The 16,128-nt window shown below is 43.3% G+C and overlaps 1 protein-coding gene and 1 long non-coding RNA gene across 8 annotated transcripts in view; one reads left to right on the top strand and one right to left on the bottom strand.

Annotated features, from left to right (window-relative positions):
* Positions 1 to 16,128, bottom strand: part of LOC105154568 (uncharacterized) — a 71,207-nt gene that overhangs the window by 11,723 nt on the left and 43,356 nt on the right. The gene's annotated exons all lie outside the window — the stretch shown is intronic.
* The window catches only part of LOC105154570 (Cbl-associated protein), a 98,266-nt gene that overhangs the window by 40,125 nt on the left and 42,013 nt on the right, over positions 1 to 16,128 (top strand). For 5 of the 7 annotated variants that reach the window (XM_087407822.1, XM_087407823.1, XM_087407825.1 and 2 more), the window contains exons 5-6: positions 7,574 to 7,660; positions 8,516 to 14,185. In XM_087407822.1, the coding sequence (XP_087263948.1) occupies positions 7,574 to 7,660; positions 8,516 to 14,185 (5,757 nt within the window). The remainder of the gene's footprint in view (positions 1 to 7,573; positions 7,661 to 8,515; positions 14,186 to 16,128) is intronic. The other 2 variants (XM_087407827.1, XM_087407828.1) reach the window with 1 other exon arrangement.

Genomic DNA, 16,128 nt, shown 5'->3' with positions numbered 1-16,128 from the left:
TCGCAAATCATGCTTTGATAAAATTTCTTTAAGATCTTATCCCCCCGTAAAAAAAGTGCAATTGATCCTCATATATGAGTCCATATCGGAAAAAGATCGCTCGTAATGGATAAATTTCTGTAATGTTAGAGAAAAAGTGTGACAGTCCACGATTATTGGCAGAGTTCCGGAATAAAGTTGTTACATTTAAAAAGACTATTGAATGAGATAAAATGGTATAAATTGGAAAAAGAATTACGAACTCATACAAATATATAATAATTACAATTGTGATAAAAATTTGCAGATTTGAGTAATCACGTAATTTCCTTTCGACGCGGGGGAGATTTGAAAATTTTAGATACAAGAAGATAAGTAAAGTGTAAGACCGTTGATAATTACGTGATCGATCCCCTGATCCTCCGCTTTATGATAATGTAATTTTTCGTGTAATTTTTTTTATCAATTTGATCGACAATTTAGTGAACGCTCAAGCAAATATACAGGGCAATGCCGATGAGTGTTCAATCAGGAAACGCGTACAACAGCGGGGATGCCTGTGAATGATGATGATCGTCAACAATGCGCGTATTATCCGACGGTACAATGGTCGCGAATCGCTGTTTAATGAATCCGTATGCGATTGCGTAATGAGGAAAGAAAGGGCGCGCTGGGTGAACTCGTCATGACAAATCACGCGATGAAAGTAAATTCAGCGTGGACGCGTTGCATCATGATAATTAATGAAGTTCGATTGAGGTGATGATAGAGGTGACAAATTAAAAAATAAATGATCCTCCATAAAAATGAAGCTTTTCGATTGTATTCGGTGTCTCAAGACGCTGAATCAACGACAGTCGTCGCGAAAACGCAATTGCGAAACGACGGATCCATTGGTGATGACGAAACGACCACCCACGCGTCGTCAACGTTATCAACCTCATCATCGTCGCTTCGAAGGTCCGCAGAAGGTGACTTCGCGATCCAACGCCCGATTTCTAACCACGATACGTAGCTTCAGCGCTTCGTGGAAACGACGAGGATTCGCAAGGACGAGGAGCAAGCATGAGATCCGTACGAAACCAAGGAAACTCGCCAACGATGAGATCAAATCGAAGGGCGTGGGAATCCCTAAGACGGTTAATGGAATCCACCTGAAGAGGAAGAGGAAGATCCCCGCGAAAAGCGTGGAAACGTCGAATGGCAACGACACCGGACGATGGGAGGAAGTCAACGTCGCCGGAAGAAGAGCCGGGGAGCTCGAGCGTGAATATTATGAGCACCTGGAAGCGCTGAAGTTCCTCATCGACCCGCCGCCGTGCTTCCGTAACACGGAGACCCGGCAGAACTTTGAAAACAAGTTGAACAGCCTTGATTTCAGACGGATGAACACCGTGGCGATTCCCGCGGGACCCGAAACTAATGAATATCAGCATCTAGAAGGTCCCAACGGGTTTCAGAGCTCGATCCGTGAAAATGATCTGTTCGATCGCAGATCGTACGCAGACACCCTGGACCGCATCGTTGAGGAACACCTGAAGATCGAGCGCACGATGATGGACTTGTTCGTTAGGGCGCCGATTCTGAAGAGTCGACATGGCGAACAGGTGTCCCCCGCGCGCGAGAACAAAACTGTTCGCTTCAAGGATGAGGTGGAGCGCTCGGGAACATCTGTCATCGAACGATGGAAAAAAGGATTGAAACCCGAGGGCGAAGGTCGCGAGGCCGCGGGGATGGAATTCGATAATCTCGTAAAGACTGAAGAAATCTCGGACTTCTCTCGCGACCGGATACCGAACGAGAGCTCGGACGTGTTCGATGTCGAAACGCGGAACGGTAGGTAGCGATTAACTTCAATTTGGGAAGAGATTTAGAAAACGTCGGAACATATCGGAAAAAGCGATTCAACGTCGAAACATATGGGAAAAAGCCCGCATTTCTACACTGAGAAAAAAATGCTCAAAAATTTATTTGTGAGATATAATGTTTATTCCAGTGAAATGAATTTTTTATTTGAATAAAGCGAAATAAAATTTTATTTCTGGCAAATAAACCATTCGTTTTATTTTTTGCTGTTAATGAGATGCATATATTTTACAAAATATATATTTCGTTTTTACAGTTTAATGTTTCTATAACCAATAAATATCAAAAAATATGTCATTTGTACTATATTTGCTTGCGAATATTTCGACGTTTTTTTCTCAGTATACATAAACATTTATAGCATTCTCGTAAAATTTTAAGAACAAGTAAATATTATTTAAGTAATATAATCGAATATTATAAATCTTGATCGAGATTTTGCATAAACATGTAATTTGAGCTTAATCAGTTGTGAATTTCATGAACCGGTAATAACCAAAGTTCCTCTTCAATCATCAATCCAACTTGCGTTAACATCAACTCGCGACACTGCTCTTCTTGCCACTGAAATTTGAGCGTCATTTATGGGCTGTTCTTGCTACGACGAACGAGATAGTGCAATTAGCGATGCGTCATTACGTTCGCTTTTCGAGGGTCATCCGATTCTTTAAATAGAGGATGCACGAGAGTCCTAAGTGCTATCGACGCTGCCTGTTAATAAACTCAAGTGTCGCATTCATGAACATGCTTCAAATTTTATTATGAAATTCAATCATAAAAAGACCAGTGGCCTTCTCCCTTATGTTTTTTAAATGATAATACATGGCTATTAATATTTAAATATTATTGTTCTCTATATGAGCTTTCTGATGGCGATAATATCGAGCGACATTTGTCCAAGGCTATCGACAAAATCACCATAACAATTTCTTTGCGACAGTCTTTTCTGCTCTGACATTTATGCGCCGATATTACGGCCGATGGAACGGCTTTCGATTTATGTCGTGAAGTTCCAGTCATAGCCTCGATCGAACAATGTGCCACCGGAAATAGCAATCCCCGTTTGTGAGCGGGCTTGTACGAACGGAAATTGTTCCTTTATCGTAAGCGAACAAGCTACGCATTAGATATTTAGGGCAATTGTTCGCTCACATGAAAAATACTGTACAAGGCTTGCTTTAGACAGTCAAAATCGATAGTAGTAAATAAATTTCACCGCACTATCGGAAATTGAGTTTGATATAATTTGGAAGTGCTCTTTTTTGTTTCCAACTAGGAATATACAAGTATATGTTATTATATTAAATAAATATTATTGTTTTAATATTCATATGATTACATAAAAATTATGTAGCTTTTTAGGATAGTTGAAAGTAACGATAAAAAATCTTTATGAAAAAAATCGCGCTTGATTTGACGAAAAGAATAATTTTTTTGAAGTATTCAAAAATTTAGGTAGATATATATATAGTAGTTTGAAAATAATTTTGTTAAATCATCAAAATTATGTATAAAATTCAAACATGTTGAACATTAGAATGCTGTAAAAAGTTTTGACATTCTTGTTTGAGCGTCCTACATAATTATTTTGATAGTTTATCAAAATTATTTTCAGATCTGTGTCTTCAAATTTTTATACTGAAAAGAAATACTAAATTTTAATAAGCCAGTTGTTTGAATAGTACCAATTAAACCTTTACTAAATACAATGATTATATTTAGCACAAGAACCATTAATTTGGTTTAATTATCATTTCTTATTATTGAATAAATATTTATATTGCTGTAAGTAAATAAGTATTTACTCAGTTTAGGTTCAGCAAAACTGTTCTTTCCGTATGAAACCCAATGCAAGGGCACGTCTTGGAATAATTCTTCGAATCTACGCGGAGCGTGACTCCGGGTGATCGATTATGCAACGGACAGAATCGTCGGGCAATAAAATATGTCATGCTGGTCGATTGCGCAAGCGATGAACGACAGTGGCGATCGGATCGAAGGAAATCCCTCGTCGTGAGGGAGTTCACGGTCGAATGACGAGAAGGACGAAAAGGGCGCAGCGCAGGGCAGTTGTGGAGGACGAAGATGGAAGACGCGAACCGCGGAAACGTGGGCTTGGCACCTTCGGGGCATGACGGCACACCCATTTCGCCCATCGCGTGTATTAACGTGCCCATGGCCAATGGGCCTGTCGTCCCGGTTGGAAGTTGCTCGCGTGAAACGTTCCCTCTAATTTTCCCTCAGGGAAATTCGCCTCCGTAATTTTCCTCCGAGAGATCGCCTTTTCTGTGGTAACCAAATTTCTGCAAAGATTTTATGTAATTTTACGTAGATTGAAAAGAATGACTGTTTGTATCAATTTTTGTAGGGTTGACACGGAAAAAAGTTTTGCTGAAATATTTAAAAATTTAGCTAGATACAAATCTGATAATAATTTTGTTGGATCATCAAAGTAATTATTTTAATAATTATTGTTAATAATTTTTATTAATTATATATTTAATTATTATTAATAAATTATTGTAATATAATAATAATTATTAAAATGCCTAAGCGTTGATTCTCAACGTTTTTGCAAAAAGTTTTAATATTCTAGTAACCAAAATTTGAGCGTCCTACATAATTATTTTGATGATCCAAACAAAATTTTCAGGTAAAGATAAGAATGTTCCGAATGATAAAAAAAAAATCAGGAACTTTGTATAAAAATTCAATAAAACAGTTCTTTTTCTTGATCTCCGAAAGTTTTTGTGATCGCGAGTAAAAACTTCCAGAGATTAAGCAAAGAACTTTTTTTACTCATTTTTTATTCATAAGTTTCTAATTTTTTTCGGTCATATCCATCTCTATTTTCAGATTTCTGAGTCTAGCTAAACTTTTTAATGTTTCAGAACCACTCTTTCTATGAGATGAACTGAGGGAAAAACATTTGTTTGCCTTTTCAAAAAGTCGCAGGATTATGCGATAGCACTGCGCAGTTAAGACCCGACTTTCATCCCTTCCCATCGCGTTCGTGTCTTGTCCGTTACAGCCCAAATCCCTGCTGCGTAAGCTTCTTCGATCCCATTGTGCAATTAATGTGATATATATATTTTATTGCGCGGCAACTCGTTGCGTAACTGCAAGGTTACAACATCGGCAAGATTGGAGCGTGCATGGGTGGGTATTTGCGTATAGTGGATTTTTACGACTTTTATCGTCGAGACTTTCTGACCCGGTCAGAATCCTTATTTTAGCTACGCGCGTTAACACACCGAGATACGGGGGGGCGTTTGCTTGAAAGGAAAAAAAAAATGTTTCGTCACTTCCGGATCTCGTGCGACTACCGCGTACCCGCGTGTGTCCGTTCGCGATTGCCGTGACGCAATGAAAAGTGCGGAGAATAGATGGGTGCGCTCGCGCGACAGAGTCACTCCGCCGGCATTGTACGCTCGGAAGGAAGTCCAACTCGGAAGCGGCGCTATTCATGAATTCAGAGGGGAGGAGGAGGGGGGAGGACTCGTGTGCGTGCGTGCTCATGTACCCCCGTACGAGCGTTAATGCGTGCTATAGTTTCGCGTCTGTGTGTGTGTGTGTGTGCACGTTGAACATCACCGTTCCATAAATATCCCGAGTTCGTGCGCTTTCCAAAAAAAAAAGGAAAAAAAAGAGGAAGGTTGACACGTTTCTCTCTGCAGAATTTTTTGGAAAATTGTCAAGTGCTTATACGGTGCTCCACGTTAACGCATCTAAGTACCGGAGCGAGTCGAGCTTCGAGTGGAGCCCCGAACGTCGACAAGTTGGTACTTTCCAGCAAGAGATACAGTATAAGTCTGTGTTTCCCGTCTGATCTGATTAATTTAATATTGGTTAATTAATTACTGGAAATTCAATCTGGTTCATTTAATACTGGTCAATTAATTACTGGAAGAGAGTAATTAATTACTTATTTAAAGTACTGAAAGTACTGAATAATAGTTTTTAATATTTAAAATAATAATAATTAATTAATCTTTCAACATTGGTCGGTACTAGAGTTTTGTAAGCATTCCTGTGAAACTACATATTTGGAAGTTATAATGAGATAGATATAATATGTTTGATATTTGATAAAAGCGAGAAATTTTTGTAATTTTGGTACAGTCTAGTGCATGCTGAAAAAAAAAATTTACTAAATCTCAATACATATTTCTTTGAATAGTACTAATTGTAAATAAACATTTATTTACAGTAAATAAATATTTATTTAATAAAAAAGATGATGGTTTGATTTTTATGTTAAATAAATATTTATTTAGAACTATTCAAACAAATATTTATTAAAATTTAGTATTTTTCTTCAGTGCAACAATAAAAATTTTCAGGATTGCCACAGATCTGAAAAACCAGGAAAACCGGAAAAAGTCAGGGAAATTGAAATAGATCATAGAAAACCGGAAAAAATGTAAACAAGTTCGGAATTTTTAAATTTGCTCACAATTTCCTTAAACTGCTCCTATTCCAGATAATTGTTATAATTTTTTAATATTATATCTGACGTTTATAATGAAATACGTTCAAAACTCGCACTTTGAACAATTTTAATAAAATAATTACAAATAATAAAATAATTAAATAATTTATATTTTATTCTAAGGATTTCTATTTGATCGCCCTTTTTTGTAACTGCATTATTTTCCAATACTAATTTATCTTTTGTTGGCTTGAATTTGCACCCAAAATTTTAGTATGCTGCTAATCTTTTTTTTGTATTATTTTTAATAATATAGACTAGCTTTCCTACAATTTTTGATTTTCAAAGTATTAAAATTTACATATTTTTATATTGAAAAATTTTCCACTTTTATCCGGAAAAAAACCTGAAAAAGTCAGGGAATTTGAATACTTATTTTTTTATGGCAACTTTGAAAATAGATCTAGTGATCATTTCATCTTCGTTAAACATTGTCAAACAAGGATGTAATTCATTCTGTTACACTGTGTCATCTGTGTCCCTTGCTGGAAAGCTCTCCATATCTCTCGGAAGATAGAGCCTGAAAGTTTCGAATCGCTCCGTACGACCGACACACAGACGACCGTGGACTTCCGACACCGACGATGGTGTATTGAAGTTCCCATTCGTTCAATCGTGTAATCATCCACGTGTGTGAGTGATACAAATTCACCTGGATCGACGTGGATACGTGCACGAAACACGTGACTCCACACGGGTGGGGACACAAGCGCGTCTCGTGGGTGGTTTCGTTGGGTCTACTCGTATGGCTCAGTGCATAATCGCGATTCACGTATTCTACAGGTCGCGGTTCTGCCGCTGAATCGCGGCTGGTTAACATGGGCGTCGTCGTCGTCGTCGTTAGAATTCTCGCCTAAATTTAACGCACTCGTTCGTGCCTCGGCAACGTGCGACGCTTCACGTTTGTCATCGTCATATCTTGGTGCGTGCACTCTGCAAAGTCACGGATGTTCATTAACCGGTACCGGTGCGAAAGGCACAAACCGATTCGCGCCTGTAAAATTTGTCATAAAAATGTGACGTGTGAAGGAATTCATCAGTTGAGACTGAACGATGTAAATCGTAAAACTGTTTTGCTGAAATTTATTAATTTTCAAATTCTTTCATCTAACATACATTTATTTATATTAAGGAATTTTTAGTAATTTTTTTGCCATCGCGAGTTTTTAATAAATGAAACGTTTTTGAAAGATGATACGTGTGCTGTCTATTGCAACATCGAACCGTTTCTTTCAGATGACACAAAAGTCGAGCAGAGCTACGCCAATCAGAACGGTGGTCTGAAGAGCTGCCCGAGCGAGCAACGAAGCGACGCTAAGAAAGGTAAGAATGCTTTGTTATCAGAAATTATATATTTAGGAATGTTGGGCTGGACAACGCTTTCTGCATGAAATACTGTACGTTATCTTCTTCCTTCTTTTCTTCATCAAGCACCATCTTGTGATTGCGATTGTCTGGAACGATCTTTTTAAAAGCCTGCCGAATTGTCTCGCGTAAAAGGAAACTGGAATATCAGCAAATATCCCGTATATAGGTAAAGTATTCGGTGTATTAAAAATTGGCATAGTAAATTTCCTTGAGAATTCCGGAGATATTTTTGGGGATATTGAGATGCATGCTAGAATTGTTAAAGAATTGAGACTGTATTTAAACTAAAGAACAAAATAATTTTAGTGACTAAGAAATTAAAAAAAAAAACCATTTTAATTTTATCTTTCCTATCTTTTCTTTAAGTCAGAATGGAACATTTCGTGTCCAATAGAAATTCGTGGGAAAAATTGAAGCTGTAACTTTCTGCAAAATGCAGTACGGTAACATCTTTCTGTCGTAATACTCTTAGAAACTTTCAAATCCCGTTGCTCCTTTCCGGACGATGCGGGAAAATCGTAACGAGCCGTCGTCTTTAAACGTGAAAATAAGGGCGCGTCAAACGCACGTACGTGGGCGTGTAAGAAAAATCCCGAGTCGGGAAACTCGTGGCGGATATTAGATAAAAGAGAACGAAGAGAAACAGAAAGCTGAGAAGGTCGGAAAAGTTAACGTAAAACGACCGTGACGCGATATTTCCGACGAGAATTCTACGAGAGAAGAGGAAGAAGAAGGCAAGAGAGAGAAAGAAAGAGAGAGAGGACGTGCGAGAACGTGCGCTACTTTTTCCACAAATTCACGATATCGTAGGACACTGCGACCTTCTGGATTACGCAACCGACGCGGAGGACTACGCCGTGATGCCGCAGGGCAATGCGCGTAACCGCAACCGCAGCCGCAGGAATCGGAACCGACGGCGACCTCCTCAGCCACCGACGAACATCACGGAATCCTCGCGAAAGGCCGAGCAGAGGAAACTCGAGGAGGAGAATCGTCCGACCTCGAGGAACGAGCGCGATAACGGCGACGACGACGATGACGACAACTCGAAGACGAACGACTCCGTCGCGGAGAATCCCGTTCCGGAGAATGTCGACCTGACCGAAGACGAGGCTCAGGGCGGATCTTCGTTGAATCACAGATGCAGATTCCGACCGAACGATAAGCGCAGAATCGAGAAGATCGACCTAGCAGAATCTCGTCCCGGGATAATCGAGATCACGACCGTCAGCAGTTTACCTCTGGAAGCGACGATCGGCCATATCGCCGGGGTGGGCATTTTGGAAACCGGAAATGGTAACGGAGCGTTGAAGGAGGCAACGATAGTGACGGTATTGGAACCGGTGGAATTGGTACGGCCGCTTTCTGATCGTACAAAGACCAGGCTCTCGCGAGGGAATGAGACTCGATTGGAGATCCGAGAAGTCAATGACAGCGATGCGGAGGCCGATTGTGGGTCAGCAATCGTCGAATTCGAATCCGATGCAGAGTCGGTCGGGGGCCAGGATTCCGAGGATCGCGTGGAATTCAAGCCAAGGGATCGGATCGGGCAGCAATATGTGCCACAGAAGAAGTTTCTCAAACCGGAAATGGAATCTCCGACTCTGATGTGGGCCACCGTGATGCCCAGAGACGTGGAGAAAAAGCTGCGAAATTTTATCGAGGACCTGCAACTACCGAGTTTCTCAGAAGAAGTAATCGAGGATGAGGGAAGATCTCTCGAGAAAGTTGCGTGCGATTTCGCGGCAGAAGAGAACAGATCGTTCGAGAAAACAGCTAGCTCGCCACGTCGGAAAACGAGGAAGCGCGCGATGTCGGCGTCGCATTACGCCAGCAGCTTTCTGGACATTATACAAGAAGAGGGTGAAAGATTATCGGAAGACGAGGCACAGCATATCAGAGATTTCATAAACGAGGAAATTAGTAAGTATCGGCGCGAGGACAGGCATTCTGTCGAGAGGATGACATCGACGGATGACATCGAAGCGAGAAGGGTTGATACTGACAAGATTGAATCGGCTGATGAGAAGTCGGAATGCGATATTAAGATTGAGATTGATACGATGAATGACATTTCGGAATTATGTTCATGCGATAAAGCAAACACTTGCGACGAGATTGAAAACGTCGAGCCTAATTTCGTTGAAAGCATTGCGAGTCCTGAAACTAAAGTAGTAAAAGACACTGATCCTGTGACTGAAACGATGAGCGAAAAAATGAATGCAAAGGACGACATCCTAAATAATGAATCTTTGGAAATTTTAGTAGACGCGACGCAAGCTAATTTAAACCTCGAGGACCGTTGTATTATTGAAGAAATTGAGATTGTGAAAAATGATACTACGAAAGACGGTGAGGAAAATAATGAAGCGGAGAAGCTAGAAAAAAACGTGACAAGTATTGTGACTGTAAGTGATATCAGTGACGCAGATGTAAGTAAAGCGGAAGGTAATAAATTTTCGTCCGCAGTCGAGGCACCTGCAAAATCAGACAACCGCGATGTTCCACGAAAAGATTCCATCGAGACTCGAAGGATCGTTAATCACAGCGTATCACGAGTGGACGACAGAGTTGATTCAGCCTCGAATTCGTCATCGAGCGAAGTAACCCTGTCGGAAACGAAGCGACCGCCGCCTCTACCGAAGAGGTCATCCAGTTTCGGCCGCGAGCCTCCTCAGAGACCGCCGACGCCACCTGAAATAGACTATATCTCGAGCGGCGCGAAGATTCATCAGACGTCTGTTGCGGCGAACGGCGACGGACGCGAACACGACGAGTCGACGAATTTATCCGCGCGGAAGCCGATTGTGAAGCGTGCGAGTTGTGAAGCGGCGGACGACGGGCTGCCACGACAGCCGGAGCTTCCCGGAGCTTGCAAGAGTTTTTGCACGTCGAGGACCGGTCGGGCAATTTATGGCGAAGATTTTTCGAGCTCGCGTGACATCCTCTCGACAATCGTTCGCGCTAATGAGATTCGTGGCCGTATAAATCAGGTCAGACGCGCCGACACCGCTCCGACAACTGGGAACGTTGAAGCTTCGACCGAGGGCGGTCGATCGATCGCGTCATCGGGTATTCGCGACGATGATCTGTCACGCTCGCGCGGCACCGGTACGCACGTCGTCACGTTGGCAAGCACGACTAGCACGGAAATAACGCGTCGCGAGGAAGGGAAACTCGCGACGCCCGCTGCATCGGTGGTATATGATCAAAACGCGTCGTCGTGCCAGCAGGAGGGTGAGGCCGATGTGTGCCGGTATCCCTCGGGTCAGGAGAGACACACGAATTCGGAAAGGAAGGATTCTACAGCGAATCACGAATCACCGAGGTGCAATAAATCAGATACTTGTTCGAATTTTTCGGTGAGAGACAAATCGGCGTCGTCGAGTATGGGTACGCCGAGTTCAAAGAGCAAGAAGAAACCCGAGGGAAAAATCGAGAAGAACGAGAAATCGACATATGGCTTTCACCGTGAACGAATAGTGAAGAGTGAGACGTCGGAGACGAAAATAATCGAACGACACGAGGAGAGTACGAGCGCTAACCAGCGCGATGGCCTTCGCGATTCGAAGTATTCGACGTGGGAGTCGAAGCGTGAAGAGAGGTGCGAGGAAAAGCACGAGGAAGAAACGCGCAGCTCATCCCGAGAAAGCGATACGAGGAATTTGTCCGACGACGAAGTGAGCTTTCAAAGAACGGACGTCCCAGTGAGCGAGAGTCCCTCGCTCGAAGATGAGTTAATCGATGTTCAAGGACATGACTCGTCCAGCAGCACCACATCCTTGAACACCGTAAAGCATCGTCCGTTGGAAGCGTCGTTGACCGATATTACCGCGATTGTCCGCGAGACGAGGGAGGAGAACTTGAAAGACGAAGTGGGAGAATCCCTGAAGCGGAAGCTCACCTTGCTGAAAAACACGGAAAGATTCGTAAATGAGACGACGCCGAGAGAGAATTCGAAATCGCCTCAGCTGGTCCCTTATTCGCCTGTAGAGGATCTTTATCATGTGCCATTGAAGAAAACGGTCTCAGAAATTCCTGAGATAGCCACGAAAGACGTGTCGCGACAACCACCTTCTCTCAGGAAGCTCTGCGTTGAGAGGATTCTGTCGATGCCGTATGGACCGCAAGTGATAGGCGAGATCACTACGCCAAAGTTCAACATCTTCGAGAGTTTGCGGACTCTACAGAGGTTTGTGAGTGACGCGCCGGCGCATCCACACGATAACGCTCGACTAAACTCAATGCATGAAGTGAGTGATCGACGGCACGGACTAACGAAAACGTCGGACGAGAGCGAGCGGCATCGTCCTAACGACATTACGAACGCTGTTTCAGACCAGGCCAAGTTGCCGAAAGGCATTAATATTGAGTTGTCAGAGTCGGAGAACGAGATGGAGAACCGGGAACCACGGTGGCGTGCGCTCACTACAATGGACCCCAAGCTTCTGGTATGCCTGTCGCCGTCGCAACAGGCCACGCAGGTGCGCACGAGTGCCGATACCCTGCTGGATCTTCACCGAAAGTTCCTAAACCGGTACAGTTACCGCGAGGAACAGCCACATTACGTTCCTCTGCCGCAGTACCGAGTTGAGATCCATCCGATCAAAGAGGACAACAACGCGATTTCGAAAACACCTAAGCCGACTACTCGAGCGAATCATCGAGACAGCACGATCGAGAGTTCTAGCAGCAGGCTGCTGGAAATCATCAAGGAAGAACGAAACGGTCCTCGAAACGATACACTCGCGGATCAGCAGACGAAGACGATAACCGATGACGCCATTGGCGACTCTTTTGGGCGCAGGGGTCAAGAATGTTTCAAGGCCGAGCCTCGGCCGAGCGACTGGTTGAATCTAGCCAGACACGATCGCCGAAACGCCACCGCGAACGAGCTATTCTTGGCGGCAACGAGGGGCGACAAGGATGGCGAATCGAGCGACGATAAGCCGAATGGTCACGTGGTCCAGTCTGATCGGCTTAAGATTGCGACACGTTCCGCCGCCCAAGCTGGATATCGATCGTCGACGAACAACAACGCGATAACTCGCGATTCAGAGAGATTCTTAGCGAATAACATTAAGTGTCCGATCGTGCTGAACGGTATCGTTACTGATCGATTGATGGATGCCACTGGCAAGAGGACGCCGCCTCTCAGGAAGACAACTGATCTTGGCAAGCACGTGAATCCGGCGTTGATCGACAACAAACTCGAGGTACCACCGTTGCCGAAGCGCGCGGTCACGGTTGACAGATCGTGCATCGATACGACGAGTATTTTTGATCAGAGTCCGCCGAGAAGTCGTCTGGAACCACGAAGAGGACACCATGAAGCGGAGAAACTGAAACACGTGGCCGCTGTGGAGATCATGGATAAACTGAAAGAGCTGCAGATGGAAACATCACGGCGGCTCGACGACGATCAGAAGGGCTCCTTACCTCAAGAATACTTCGCTCAGCAGCTGAGGTACATCGAGCTATTAGAAGATCAACTAAAAAACGTGATATTAGCGGAAGAGGAGGAAAGAAAGGCTTTCGAGGAATTTCAAACGCATTTTCATCGAACGAAACAATGTGACGACACGAGATCGTCTCTCGCTGATATTCCCGAAGGAACCTCGAAAAAAATCAGCATAAATCTCGAACGTGAACGTAAAATTCCGATCGATGTCCATGGGATGACAGACGGAAAATGTGGGGAAGATAAGCGAGCGGAACCTCGAGGTCTCGAGGAGAAATGCTTCAAAGAGATCTATCGAAGCGAGCCGAGAATTCAAAAAGAATCTTGGCAAGAGAAGTCACGGAATATAGAAAAGAATCGTACAGAGACGATCGATAAAGTAGGCAATCGGCAGTTTCTGAAAAAGGTATATCATGAGAACGGGCATCACGAGGAGAAATCCTCAAAAAGTATTAAACATGAGGAACGCCATGTGATCACGCAGAAGGAAAACTTGGCGAGAACGGAGGAAAATGGTACGTTTAAGTCTCGCGAGGACGAAGTTAACGATCGTTGCACGAAAACGCGGTCGACAGGGACACCGAGAAACGACTCTGAGGTGTTCGCTGAAAAGATGACTCAGCATAAGAACGTTGAAGTGAGGAGACCGACGACATTACCAACGAACGGGGAGGCATTTCGCCAGCGAATGTACGACGAGTACGTGCACAAAGTGTTAGAGCGGCAGGAGCGGAAGAGTCACAAAGTCGTGAAGATCAGCTCGCACGAAGACATCAAGCGCAAAGCGGATGGTGACATGAGTGCGATGGCAAAGGAATTCATCGAGAAGGCACGCAGTAGGCTGAACAAGTTCGGGATCAATCTCGACGAGAGCGGGACGGAGCACGAGGATGAAGATGGCGATGCTCTGATCAACGCGAAATTCCTAATAGATGGCAAGGAGTTGCAGGACGTTCGGAAGCTGCCGAAACATCTGCGGGAATTTTTGAAGATCTCCACGATGAGCGACGACGAGGGCGGTGAGTTACGGCGATTGGAATGGACGATGGAGTTTGCTGTGTTGCTCGTCGTGTTGCGATGATGATTGGTGCCGTGCCGATTGGTGGTTGCTGAGAAAGAGTGTCCCGTCCGGAAGTCAAACAAATCCGTCCTGAACTCTCGAATGTCTCGCCAAGGGACGCCTTTTAACAATCACTAACGTAACGTGCGCATCTTGTCCGACGTTCGTAGAAGCCTTAGTGTTTGTCGTCACTAACGTTCTTGGTATTATGCTAATTCTTTTTATCTGTTCGCCTGGTGCCAACAATACATGAAAGGACTGTTGGACAAAAAATGCAGGAAGGATAAATAATTAATCTTTTATTAAAATGTTTATCCGGCGCAATGTCCTTTTTACAAACTCGTTTTAATAAATGTGATTTAAAGAGACTGAATGCAACGATATAAAATTTCACGTAATAAAACGCGATAAAGTAATATTCATGTTGCAATTGATTGAAATAATTGAAATATTTTTTTGGAATATCACAAATTTCTCATCTTCAATTTCGTACAAATAAAACCGTATTGTAAAATTTAAAACATCGGGACTCTTGATTGAAATTATTATTGAAAAGCGAAAAATTGGGGATTTCTCCAATGAATGTCATCGTTCTCGTCGGATCGCCTCAGCTATCACATCGTAGGCGAACTTTCTTAATATGGGAGACAAGCGGTAACGTCGAAACGGAAATCTCATTACAGTCTTGAGTACTGTTTTCCTGCACAGCTCCGGAGGCAAGATTAGTTCTCTCGGCAAAGCGGAAGCGCGTCGATCTATTTACGTTGGTGCAGGTCGTGCAGCATCATAATCACACAGTCCAGATTGCTCCAATTCCGTAATCCGATTAATAACTCGTCTCGCAACGATACGATCAGTCTTGTACAAATAATGAATCTCATTGTATCGTGAAACGCGCGAGTTAACGTGATATTGTAACAAATATGCGTGTTTACGTACTTTCCTCTCATTGCCAGCTCTCTGCCTAACGTGCCGTGGTATCGGATACCCCTGCAGCGGGATTTAATATTCCACGACATAAATCCGGCACGCAATCGACACGCGTGCTGCTCGTATATTTTGACATTTATTTTGAGACGGTGATCGATTCGTCAAAGCGACGCTATGGAAAATTATTGCGTTAACATTCGTGTTCGCGACGCTGCGACAGCGTAGCGGATAATGAACCGCGACAGTTTGCGATAACGGATATCAACGTGGAGATACAGAGGCTATCAAATTGCGTCATGTCGTTCACGCGTCGACTCCCTGGAGCCGATTATAGTCGCAGAATCTTTAATTTTGTCATCGTTATACCGGGTAATTCAAAGAGATCTCTCTTTCCTTGAGATAAGTTGACAATGCAATTGATTGTCTTTAAAATGTACTCTAAAAATTCTTTCGAGTGGAATCTCACTCTAATATGTGAAAATTCTGCCATTCTTTTTCAAGAATGAATTTTCAATCTTTAAGAGTGAGATTTTAGTCTTTAGAATGAGAATTCCGCTGTGAAGAATTTAGAGAAAAGCTCCCACAAAATTCTATTTGACACGATGCGTTTTCTATCGCTACGACGTTGTCATTTAGATGGTGCCACGTCTGATGATGGTAGAGTACTGGCCTGCCTGCCTGTTTACTCTTTCCTTCATCTCGCGATCGTCGGACCGCGGCGTTTCGTGTGTGATTCATTTGGAGGATGGGAATCTAAATATAAAGACACCGCGACGAGAAATAGGCCAGTCGCCGTAGTCATAGGACGCGTTCGCCATTTCGGCCAGCGCGCCGGAACCACCGTCTTGTTTTCAGCTATTTTCAATCACGCGACGTGGCCTACTGGCCCGCTGGTCCGCACATCCTTTCGTGGAGACTGAGAATTTTTCTCTGTTAAATTGTTTATATACATATTATACTCTATCTACAATT

Source organism: Acromyrmex echinatior, chromosome 7 (assembly GCF_024713525.1).
Source record: "Acromyrmex echinatior isolate Ae372 chromosome 7, ASM2471352v2, whole genome shotgun sequence".
Lineage (NCBI taxonomy): Eukaryota > Metazoa > Arthropoda > Insecta > Hymenoptera > Formicidae > Acromyrmex > Acromyrmex echinatior.
The sequence above is the reverse complement of the archived record's forward strand: the minus strand, read 5'-3'. Positions and strand labels throughout refer to the sequence as shown.